The 13240-nt window shown below is 31.7% G+C and overlaps 1 protein-coding gene across 4 annotated transcripts in view; it reads left to right on the forward strand.

Annotated features, from left to right (window-relative positions):
* Positions 1-13240, forward strand: part of LOC143240168 (survival motor neuron protein-like) — a 48196-nt gene that overhangs the window by 31437 nt on the left and 3519 nt on the right. For 2 of the 4 annotated variants that reach the window (XM_076482160.1, XM_076482182.1), the window contains 3 exons: positions 4458-4691; positions 10546-10734; positions 12214-12270. In XM_076482160.1, coding sequence (XP_076338275.1) covers positions 4458-4691; positions 10546-10734; positions 12214-12270 — 480 coding nt within the window. The remainder of the gene's footprint in view (positions 1-4457; positions 4692-10545; positions 10735-12213; positions 12271-13240) is intronic. The other 2 variants (XM_076482171.1, XM_076482192.1) reach the window with 2 other exon arrangements.

Consider the following 13240-nt stretch of genomic DNA (forward strand, 5'->3'; position numbering starts at 1 on the left):
ACATTATAATAATATGTGTACACACAAAAAATGTATTTAATTTACTGTAATGTTTTAGCTTTCTTATTCATTTCTACGATAGACCTTTGTTTATTTCATTTATTTCTTACTTTATGTATTGGTCAACACTTGCCATAATCAGGTCAAACTGTGATCATGATTTGTTTAGAGTTACATTCAAGGTTTAATTAAACTATGTATTTATTATGTATGAATAAAGTTGGCATCAAAATTTAATTAATAAACTAAATTTTAATATTTTATAATCTTTAAATTCTTAACTTTATGAGGAATTTTTTTTAATCCCCAGTTTCTTTTGATATGAGAATGTGATACTTGCTCTGTAGGTTTTTCTTTTTCTCTCATTTATTTATCAACTCTCTGAAAAGTACAAAATTTAACATAAATTATTCATTATGATATAGATATTACTGAGGCAAAACATAATTTTCATAACTTTCTTGTTACTTGTTTACAGAGCCATAAACTAGAAAATCAGAACCACCTTGTCACACCCATCTGTCATATCCTGTCTTACACAAATTGCCAATAGTTTACTGGGATATTTTATACCATATTTATAATGAATGGAAAACCAAGGCTGTAATCTATAAAATGATGTATTTTTGTACATTGTCTGTTTCCATTTTTAGTTTCAACTTTGTTCTCACTAGTATCACATCAACAAGCTTAGCTGGATTTTGAGGCTCTTATCACATAGTTAGAAAGCCAGAAAAATTGTGATAATTATTGAATGTGTGTAATTCATCCATGTAATTTTTCTTTTTTTTTATGTACATCAGATAATAACAATTACTAAGTTAGATGAGGTAAGAGAAACAATAATAAACATTCTTCACAAGATTTTTCTTGCTGTTATGTAATTTGATATGGTAATTTAAGCTTTGAGTTTCCAAGTAACTTACTACTTGTATGTGATGGGATTATTAGTTGGAGGCAGTTCAAAGGGCAATAAAATTTAAGTAAAAACAGATGTCTACTGTTTTAGTATAAATGTAGTTTCATGTTACATGTGAAGTTACTTGAGAAATAAAAAAGAAAAGGTAATTTTGGTCAGATTGACAACCTTGTATATAGGGTACTGAAAAGTAAATTTTATAATTATTTCAAAAGGTTTTTAGAGATTACATAAATTAGTAAATTGTCAAATGAATAAAAGTAATTTTAATTTTAACATGAAAGCCACTTTGCACTTGGACTAGTTAATAAAACTACTTGATAAATTCAGAGTCAAACCTTTATTAACAAGTACTTCATTAAAAAAATGCATTTTTTATATACAGAGATCTTGTAATGTTTACTGCCAAATTGTGTGAAGATAGTAAAATATTAAAAGTTATAGTATGGAAATGGTAATGCGTATGAAATGGTTACAAACTTGGTTTATTTGACCGAGCTCATGTGAATAAGATTAATTAAAAGCAGCTACATACATTTTTGTTACCAGTATGGTTTACACACTTCCAATTCCATTTGGAAGGTTCACAAATCCCTTTGGTAGCTGAAATCAAGTTTCTAGGACTTCTTCTTGATAGTAAGCTGACTTTTATTCCACATATTAATTAGCTTAAAGATAAATATACAACAGTGCTGAATATGCTTTGCATCCTCTTTTCCACCTCTTGGGGAGCTAATAAGTGCTCTGTATTTAAGATCTATAATTTTATCTAAGATGGACTATCAGTCTTTAGACTGTACTTCATCTAGGGGCTCTGAACAGGGGCTTCCTGCATTTCTTCAGTCCAGAGTTTGTAAACAAAGTCATATGAAGATTACTTCTCGGATGTTTTCAAGTATCTTTAAATTATGCTGCAAAGCTCTGACTTCTGCCACAGTATCCATCTGCCATTGTATCTTTATGCCTTATTGGGCTATGTGTTTTTGCAGATGGATAGTCACCATGCATTCTTGTCTCTCTCTCTCTTTTTTTTTTTTTTTAGTTCAACAGTTTCCCATTAGGCTCTGTGTTCATTATTCATTTGTATGTAATATCACTTGCTCTGAAATGTATAGAAGTTAGCACTACTTTAATTGTATAATCTCTACTGACTCCCTTAATACTCATTTAGTTGTCTTGAGTATTGCAAAATGAATATTCCCTTTCTCCCTATCGCTTCTTTCTGTACAGTTTTTTTGCCAGCCATTTCTCACCTTTTTAACCACTCCAATCATGATCACTTGTTATGTCCTGTCAGGACTCTGTAGTGTTAAGTGACTCATACTGACTCATTTCGATGTGCTAAGAATCAATTGTTCATTTATTGGATCCTTCTTTTCCTGTAACTTATCTTCCATTACCTTTATAAGGTGGCTTTGTAAATGGTTTACATTGCCTATAATAAATTATCATTACAGAAGAGGAATCTTCTGTAGGTTGCATCTTACTAGATTCATCATATTTCTATGTCATTAACCATCCCAGTTGAATTGCCCTCTGGAAGACATTGAGTGGGCTGGTATGTGGACTACTACTACTAATTTTCTATTTCAGTTCTTACATTATCTGGCAGTTTCCTTTTCTAAATGCTTTCAACTAACCCATGTACCTATTTTTACTACATCTGTTAGACTCTAATAGGTACTTTTTTCAATCATATAGTATTTCATTCCAGTATACCTTTATTTTTTGCTGTATCCCTTCTCTATTCCACACTAACAACCATTTTCATTATAATTACTACAGGCTGCAACAGGTGGTGTTGAAATGAGGTGTTCCATAAGACTATCTAGACACCTATTGGATGGTATTACCTTATTATGGACTAACACTCATGGACAATCATGAGTAGAGCTAAAGGAAATCCTGGATGCCCCTGCCAATCATCAGGTTGTATAAACTGGGATCAGTTTACTTTCAGACATGTAGGAAACTTGGTTCACGTATTGCACAGATTTCAGAGTACTGTTCTTCAGGTCCCTCCAATGCATTTTATGTCCCAGACTTTACTAGTGGTACTTGGGAGTCCTTATCAACCATAGTTTCCTGTTACTGGAGTGGCAGACAAAAGCTTTTCCTTCAGAGTATTTTAGCATGTTTCTCCACTCTTGGAGAAGAGGGCAAAGTGGGGGGCCTTCATACTTTGTTTTTCCAAATGTAAGTAGGAGTGGCACCAGCCTCCATGGGAGCCTACTTGTAATTCTGGTTCAGATTTAACACAACGCTATCTGGTTGGTTAGTGCATGGCCATTCTATTTTATCAATGTTGATTTCATTTATTGTTCATGGAAGGTGGTCCACTATCGTCTCATAATTCTGAAAGTGAAGTGGTCCCTTTCTAGGTCCTTGGTTGAGCACAGGTACTATGGAGGCATTCTGCTGGATGGGTTCTATATAGGTATCTATAACCATTCTGTTCAAAATACAGAAATGGTGTTCTGATGGTGTAGAGAGTATACCATCCTTTAAATTGAGTGACATCATAGAATTAGACATCTAAATGCAGTTCTCCTCTTCAATTGGATGTGCTCATCCTATCCTCATGCAGATGTTGGTATCCTGCAGGCTGGTTTTTGAATATCAAGAGAACCAATCAACTGAAGTCCTCACACAGGTTTAGAGTTGTCCATCCATCTCCCTTGATTTTTCCTTCTGTGAATTGGGTTATGGAGAGTAAACATTGTATATTTCTGTTTCTGTCTTGGGTACTCCCTCATTCTTTCATGAGATAGAGATGTTACTGACCTTTGGATGTTTTGGACCATTTCTACAGTGACAGGAGTTTATTGCTTGCAGTGAGCTTTCCTCAAATACAGGGTGACACATTTCCAGATTTCTGGGTCAATACTGATCCTGTGACATGCCCTGGAGTCTGTGTTTTCCTCACATCTATGATTTTAGGGCCTGAAAAGACTGTGATGAACCTTGTCTTACCTTCGAGCAAATGTCGGTACCCAGTGAGGAGATTTTAGATGTGGTTAACATAATAAATATGAGTTGGTTATGTTTATGTCTGACATCTAAATCAGATGAACACACAACCCTCCTATGGGAGTTCCTGGGGGGTCCTTATAGATACAAGCAAACTTTAGTTGAAACTGGCAAGAAGTGTATGTAGAATAAACAGACATACAAATGAATCACACTTCTGCTTTATATATTTATATTATATATTAATTATATTTTAATATGATAGCATACATTTAATCTTCATATTAAGGTTATCAGTTTAATTTTTTACATTTCTACCAAAGATGAAGAATTGGATATTGTGTTACATAATCTGACAGCTGTTCAGTTTTTAATTAAATTATTAATAAATGGTTTCAGCTTGAGTTTTGAGTTAAAAGTTGAAATATGTCTCATGAGAGATGCATAAGGTAAAAATTATTTTCAAACTTTCTTTAATAAAGTTTGAAATATGTTTTATTAAGCTTATGATATATATAATAAGATTATTGGTAACTAATAGTAAACATATATCCTGTTTATAAATCAGCAGTGGAAATTGGGAGACTACTGTCAGGCAATATTTTCTGAAGATGGACTTCTCTATGAAGCATGTGTTATGAGTACTAATGAACAAGAAGGGACATGTGTTGTTCACTTTCTTGGGTATGGTAATGAGGAAGAAGTTCGGATTGGAGATCTTCTTGCATCTCAAGGAAAGCATGCAAGAGCACAGCAGGAACTTGCAGCCCAGGGTTATTTTCCGGATGGCATTGATGTGGAGGTAAAATATGTATACTCAGTCAGTAATTTAAGACTTGTATAACAACATTGTATACATTTTGTATAACATTCTACATTTATATATATTTATTATATTGACCTTCAAGTCATTGCTAACCAACATCACAGAAGTTACAAGGTCGCAGCACATGTGCACCCGTCTTTCTGTATCCAAGAGCATAAAACTGACCTTTAGTCATTACAAAGTGACCTATCTTGGCTGTGCTTTAGTGGGCTAGTATTTTCAGTTATATATGTATTATTATTATTACTATTAACAAATATGTTTTATTTTTATTTTTTTTTGTAAAATATAGAACTGTAAATAAAGAAGTAAAGCAAACAATTATCTCTTCTAGTTATGACCTTTGAACTCGATTCTGTTTGTCTTAGGTTGCTAAGATATAAGAAATTTCACATGTGGAGGATCAGAAATGTAATAATTTTTATAGGTTTTATATATATACATATGAATAACCAAACATTTATAAACTACTATATTGATACCGTTATAATTTAGTAACTAAGGTGTATTTGGGTCTTAAAAAATATGAAATTTCAAACGGCTAAAGACCCAATTTACCAGCACAAAGTAATACTTGAAAATGGTTGAGAAAACCACTTGGGGGATATTTTAAGCTTTTGATTGGTTATTCACAAGATGTAAGTGCATGTAAGGACCTGTTTCCCAAAATGGAAAGAGGTGAGTAGAGCCACTGTGTTTGATTCAGTATATGAATGACATCTCAGCAAATTGAAAAGATAGGATGTTCTTATTTTATATTGTAGCTTTTCAATATCAGTAATTTGAGTTCCTAATTTGTACAAAACTATAAGCTTTGTACTTGGACATCATAAACACCTAATCTGAATCAATGTTTAAATGTGATTTTTAATATTTACTTTTAAATTAAGAAATCAAATAATGTATAATATGAAAATTTACAGTATAATCTACAATTTGATACCAAACATAATATAAATTCATAAAATAGTATTAAAGCAGTATTATAATTGCCTGAGAGCAAGCTATTTTTTTATGTGATACATTGTAATGTATATGTGTGTGTCCATAAAAGATATCAATGTGTGAATGTTTTAAAAGTCTTGCATGGTATTGTAAACAGTATTAATACAAAAATGCTTTATTTCTAAACTCTGCCAAAGTGATTTTTGTATCTAAACTTTATTTAGTATATGTCAACCTGATGACTGTGTTCTTTTAGGTTTATTCCCATTTTGTTTACAACTATTTAGTCTTAGTGCCAATGGAAGTAGACAGCTTTGATGTCACTGGTTGCTCCACACATTTTTATTTTTGTGTATTTTATCTTGTACAAAATAATACTTTTTCAAGAACTGAAAGAAATCCTTTTAATTATTGCAGCAGAATAAGTTTTTTTTCCTTCAAACAACTTATTACTTGTATGTTAAAATGTTTAAATATCTAGTATTGTACTTAAAGCTGGCAGAAGTATGTGTAACATTATTCTAAAACTGAAATCTATAAAGGTATAAATTATGGGAATTATTATTTAAAATACTAAAGATTACTTGTAACATCATTCTCTCCAAGAGGTAACTGCTGGAATTATACTTCTAGTTTCATTTTGAAGGTATTTTAATTTCAAAATAATACTTTGCTATCTTCACCAGAAAGAGTAATTACCCGAGTGTACACTTCAGTGTAAGTTCCTGAGCATGCTGCAGGCCTTTAACAAAGCTCTGATTCCTACATCTGTCAATGTGTATTGTACCAGTCTATGATTTTGTCATCATTAAATTATAGCCCTCCAACAGCAGGAGGGTGACACATCTTTTATGTGTAGTAGTCACCACAATCACAAGTGTAGTCTTTCCTTCATTTTTTTTGTATTATTTGGTAGAATTATACTAAGTTTAAACTTTAACAGTTAGAACTTTCATTTGAATTACCTTCATTTTGATTTTCTTTTAATTGACCTTTTATTGTTAGGGGAAACATGTCCTGTTACCTGTTACTATTATTTAATCCAATGTACAAGTTTCATCCAGTAATCTTCAAGGTCATTATTAGATCTGTGGCTATTGCCATATTTGTTTTAGTGTATTTCTAACTATTGCCATTATTTTCTTTCTTTATGATTTAAGAAAAAGGACTATCATAATATGAGCTCCATGTTTTCTACTGCATTATGCATTCATGTTCTTACATTAATGATATCCTTCAAGGTTTTTAAAACTCTTTGACAGTAGTCATACTATACTGTAATGACAACTACAGACAGTGATCAGTGATATTACTGCCATTGTGCACAATTTGGCTGGTTTGATTCTTATCTCTGATATAGGATACTAACTACACTTGCTTTAACTTCTCATTGAAGTTCTACTTTTGTCTTTCTCTGCTTGGGTTTTACAGTTATGTGTCTTTTGGTTTCTTTATCTACAGTTAATTTCTGCTAAATCTTGAACATCTTCTGCATGGTCTTCTTTCACCTGATTTTTTGAGTCTAGAGATCTATTTTTCTTACATTTTTCTTTCAATCTACCCTTTTTCACCTTACTTCAATTCCTTCTTCATTCTTCTGCTCCTTTTTTTCATTTGGAAAGTTTCCATCATGACCCTTCCAGCTTTAGTGAGGCAGCGTGCACATATCTGTTTTCCATCTTGCTCTGGGTTTTCTTCCATTTGTTCCATTCAGTTGGATGGTTTTTTTGGACTGCTCCTTGTTAGGTTGCTTTATCTTCTGTTTAACTCTTATCCAGGACTTCTGTCTTGTGTCTTTGTAATATGTTTGGGTTTTGTTTGTTTTTTTAATATAAGTTGATATCTTCAGCTGATGATGCAGTTCTTCAGCAGTGTTCATATTCAGCAGATTTTTATTTTGTATGTGTATATATAGTTTTTTGGAGTGATCCTCCTTTTTCTCTTGTCCTCTTCTTGCTATCAACTATCTCCCTTGAGCCATGGAGGCAATTCATTCCTGGAGCTACTTGACTTTAGTCCTGTAAGAACTGTGCTTCCCTACTCTTTTCCATTGGTGAATCCCTTTGCTACATCCTATGAAGTTATGTTGGTTCTTTTCAGAGGTTTTTCCTTCCATCTTTTACTCTTCACCTCTCCTATTGCATAGGCTATGAGGTAATTCCTCTGCTCCATTCTAGAGTTCTACTTCTGTATTTTTATATCATTCCCATGAAGGCAGAAGGCTATTACTCTGTCCCACTTGACCCAATTTTGGTCTTTCTTTTGGTCAGTTTTCTCATCATGATGGATAACTTCCACATCTTGATTTGTCTGCATATTTTTTGCTTCCTTTGATTTACCTCAGTGATCAAATATTTGATTCTCAATAGTTCCTTTTAAGTTGGTTATGGCCCAGACTTTTTTTTTCTCTAAGGTCATATTCCTGAAGCCCATTATTCCACTAATCTATAGACACTTGGTCTCCACTTGCCACATCGAGTGTGGCTTACTTTGTTTTGACTTCCCTTTTCCTTCTGGAGTAGTCTCATTGTAATCTCAATCCTCCTCTAACTACATATGTGGAGAAGGCAAACCTACATTTTTTGTCTTTTTCACTTGGAGGTTTTTGATACTAGGTTTCCTTTGTTTCCTGCATGAGATTTTTTGGAGGATTCCCTCTTCTCTTGAATCTTTTGTTCCTCTTAGATTTGCCCATACATATTTCCTTCAGTAGTTTATGACCTGTCAATGCAGGTATCAGTTGATCTCACATGGCCCTGGATGCCCTTCTTTCCCATTTATACAGAGTTGCATATGATTGGAGACTTTCAGGGGCATGGAAAATGTTAAGCCATCTTCCTCTGCTCATTGCCTGCTGTTGATATTGAGTTTTACACAAGACCAGCTGATATTTAATTGACAAAAATGGAAAAAAAAGTAACAGTCAGGGGGTGTATATACACAAACACCTGGTGTCTTTAGTTGTGGTAACCTTTATACTGTCTCTAAGTGATGGGCCTAATTCCAGGTGATTGTGTCTTATGACAGTGGTCCATTCACTTCTTCAGTATTCTCCCCATGCAATTTCCTTCCTTCCCCTATTTCTTATAGTACACTTGCTTTGTTTTGTTTCTTTTGGGGGGCTTTGCTTCATTAGTTACAAGCTGCTGAGGAAATAGATATGGAGAATTTCTCATTTAGTGATGTGACTGCTGTGATACAAGACCACATGAACACACACCTGTATTTAGAAATAGAGCTAGAGTGTTATCTGGTTGTGTAATACAATACATGTAATTACATTATGAATCAAGCCAATCTTGATTGTCAGATCTGGATCAGTGAGCTGTGGGATGCTATTCTTTGTACACCTCATTTGTATGATATCCAATATTAAATATCCTGAATTATAGCTTTAATAACACTATATGCTCATGCTCAGCTATCCATCTGCTCCACAACCATTTCAAGGTGAGAATTTAGCTCTTAGTGATGCAAAAAAGATGAGTAGCATTTCTGAAGTTAACATTTATCTTACCTGTAAATGTATTTCATATTGTTATACCACCTTCCATTCTTCCTTCACTTTTGGTGTATTTAGTTTGCCTCATGAGGCAGATGTTTGTATGGATTACTAAGTATGGATGATGTATTGCTCTCTTATTGGTGAAAGTATAGTTAGTTATGATTACATTTTAAGAACAAAAGAAGTATGTCATCAGTTAAACCACCAAAGACAACATGACATTTACTACAGATATATTTATTTTTTAATATATACTATTGTAGATACAGCCCTTTGGGCAGTGCCCTTCTTCAGTTATCTGTAGTTGAACAGTAAATTTGTGAAAGAAAATGTTCTAAATCATCAAATGTTATATGACTTTAACAAACAAATGTGTACACTAATGATTACAAATGGTTTTAATAGTATAATAGAGAATTAGTCAGCACAAGTAATAAGAAAAAAAATCTATGAACAAATAGAATAATTTCATCCATGTATAAAAATGCATCATATATTCCATCATATGCATGTGTTGTAGAAAATTATACATTGGAAAACCAACATATTATTCATACACTTTGGGGTCATAGTAAGTTGTAACACAGATAAACCAGTGGCTTAATGCTAATTTGCAAAATAATTACTTTAAAATGTTCAAAGATATCTTGATAGGATAAATGAAAGCTTTAGCTTTTTTTAAAGTTTCTGTCCTTTGCTTTAATTTCTTTAAAACATTTATACAGTATTATGCATTTATTTAATCATGTATTATTTTTTCAGTGATGTTTTTTTTAACTTTCATCAACTAATTTTTCATTTCTTTTACAAAATTTTCAGTTGTGGATTTTTCTTTTTAAAATTATAATATACATGTATATTGTTTTATATGTACAAAACAGACTAATTTCTTTATTATATTGTTTCAAACATTGTTATAGATGTTAATCTGTTATCATGCAATCTTTCATTTAAGATTTTTCCATTTACTATTCAGTTTGAGGTACCTGAAGAAAGTATTACCAAAAGCTTTATCCACATCAGTATATGTTATTAAACAATGTATTTCTCTGTAGTTAACATCTTATCGTTGGTGGTTTAACCTACAATATACCTCATTTTTCCCTTTCAATAACTACTATGTGTAGTTTATTATACAGTTTTATATATGATTACATGATAGACTAGCACAGTACACTTAGAAATGTGTAAAAATGGGAGCTTTGTTAAAGGCTTGCAGAATGTACAGGAACTTATATAACTGTATGTGTGTGAAGGAATCACTCACTCTTTGTGGTGCAGAGAAGTGAGTATCTCTGAAATACATTTTTCAGGTAAGAAAAATTTTAACCTTTAAAACTGAATTGCATTTATATTGTATCACCTAAATTCATTCTTTAGAACCATAGTGAGAGTATGGAATGGATTGGAACCAGGTATGGATCTCTAAAGCCTGGAAAAAAACCTGCAAAAAAACCCAAAAAAGGAACCGTTTCACATCCAGGGAAAAATAACCCATACTTACGTGATGCTAATGATTTTCATCATCAGTCATTTATGTCACCTCATGCGTGTCATACAGGTTTTCAGGTATAGTTTTTACAGGTTGCTCGTGAACTTGCCAGTGAATAATAAATTTTCAGAACTAAAGCAGATAGAGAAATAAAAGAAGCTGATTGGATTGCTAACCTAAACACTGTTCATTGATTTCATCTCTGTCAGAAAAATAAAAATAGTTGTTCTTTGCTTATTTTTTCATGAAATATAAAAGCTGAATTTCCTAAAACTTACTGTTTGTTTAAGATAACTTTTCATACCTGTTTTTATAAATTAATTAGTATGACATATATTTTTTCAATCAGTCTCCATATGTCACCTTTATTTTACTTAAACACCTAAGCATAGTTTTAAATACACATATATTTAGCCATTTCTAAATTAAAATATCCCTAACACCTTTCCACATACATTACTGCCATTGGCTATGTTGTATCAGAAATGAGACACTTACAATAATTTATAGAGAAATAAACATTTCTTGGAAAACTGGATGATCTTCATAATATCACTAACCTCCCTCTCTGTATATAAATATCACTCAGTTGATTATATCACTACCACCAGTTTACCCCTGAAGAAGAAAAGCACCTTACAAAAGAGCTCATGTTGTAGTGGTTTTTATTTCGGTCTAGTTTACGACTTCAGCTTTATTCTTATTATCCTCCTGCGCATTTCTGATACTCTCTTCAATGAAATTTATTTTTGTTCTTAATTCTCTGTTTTCTACTTATTTAGATCTATTTATTTTGTTAATTTATTTTAAATCTGTTTATTCTCATTTTTATCTTATTCTTACCACTGTTTTGTTATTTCCAACATGTTTTTAATCTTGGTTCAAACATACACTGTCATTTTGAAGTCTTGATTCTATTTTATTTCCACCACAACATTATTATTTCTGATACTAATATTGCAACAATCTCTAATTTGGTGTGTTGTTTTCTTCTATTACTTACTAAAAATATTACTAACTCCTATCTGCTTATAGTAAAAAACATGATTATCTATTTAGCTGAAATCTCTACAACTTATATAATTTCATGAACTAACAATAACTAAGGGATAGGCCTAACTCACATAATAAACTTTTCTATCTGTGCTACTAAATCAAATCTGACTGTTTTACCTCCACTAATTCAGTAATTGATTGAGAACATGGTAACAGACTTACTAACTAATTAACTGACACATTACGTGACTGAGTATCTATGTGATACATGTTTTAATATTAAAATACATTTTTTCCAAGTCTTCAAAAACTTAAGATGCAGCATGTAAATCATTGCAACTATAAACACTTAGAAAAGTTACAGACATCACAAAATACAAAACATCTAAATTAAAATTATAATAAGAAAACATATCTCTAAATTTGTATAACTGAATGTTTATTGTAATAAAGCTAACTATAAGTCAAGATAATTTTGTCATTATTTTTTTTATATATAGATTGTCATTATTTATTACTTATATATATATTTGAACTGTTTTGTTTATTTGTATGTTCAGGGTTCTAATCCAGCTTGGCAGTATGCTAATCAACTCCACGGACCATCCACATCTTTTGTAAGTCCATATATGTTGAACTGAATCACTCATTTGGCATTAAAAGAACGTAAATTCACCTCTCAGTTCGTAAATAATTTCTCAAAAAAAACAAAAAGTACACAAGTTTATGCTAATATGTTATTTTGTTTACTAGCTTGCAAGGTTATCCCACAGTTTGCAAATGTTTTCAGACAAATAACAGAGAAATTTACATGTGGCATCACTGTGGTGAACATCATTTTTTTACACACATTTGTCAGAATTTGTAAATATTTTCTTAATAATATATTAGTGAACTTACAATATAATGCACACAATTTCCAGCAATCAGTGAACAGTATCATTTTAATATTTTCTTTTATCTGAGTAGTCAAGTTTCCAAACATCACTTATATGAACTTGTGGCTACCTTTCTTCTATTCATTGCTCATTTAATAAATAAGATATGTATCAGTATTTATTTATGTATGTGCTGGATTTTTTGCAATAAGTGTTTGTGACTTGTTGGCAATAAATTTCAAGAGTAAACAAACAGCACACAACCCACTTGCTTTTAAAAATGTTTAAAATAAGTCAAATTTACATACAAATGTTTGTTACACTGTTGCTTATCAGAGTTGTATCCAGAGCTTTAAATAATTGTATCCTTTTCATCAAAGTCCACACAGACTGATTTAATTACATTAGAATGCAGTTGACAAGACAAATTATTTTCCTCTACTCTTATTACAAAAGTACCAGTAAATAATTCATTTATATTACCCTATGGGTTACCACAGTTGTATCAGGCTCAATTACTTTATAAACACTCCTTAGCAGTACACATTCTTCTTGTTATCTGAGTTAAACTGTAAAACTACTTTTAAGACATCAATTATTAAACATTTTAAAATATTTCTTTCACTTAACTTTGGTGATTGCCACAGTTGTATCCAAGAAAAAAAAAGTTTAAAGTTTTAAATAAAATTGTGATTTCCTATAGTGAAAA

This window comes from Tachypleus tridentatus, chromosome 2 (genome assembly GCF_004210375.1).
Source record: "Tachypleus tridentatus isolate NWPU-2018 chromosome 2, ASM421037v1, whole genome shotgun sequence".
NCBI classification, from domain to species: domain Eukaryota; kingdom Metazoa; phylum Arthropoda; class Merostomata; order Xiphosura; family Limulidae; genus Tachypleus; species Tachypleus tridentatus.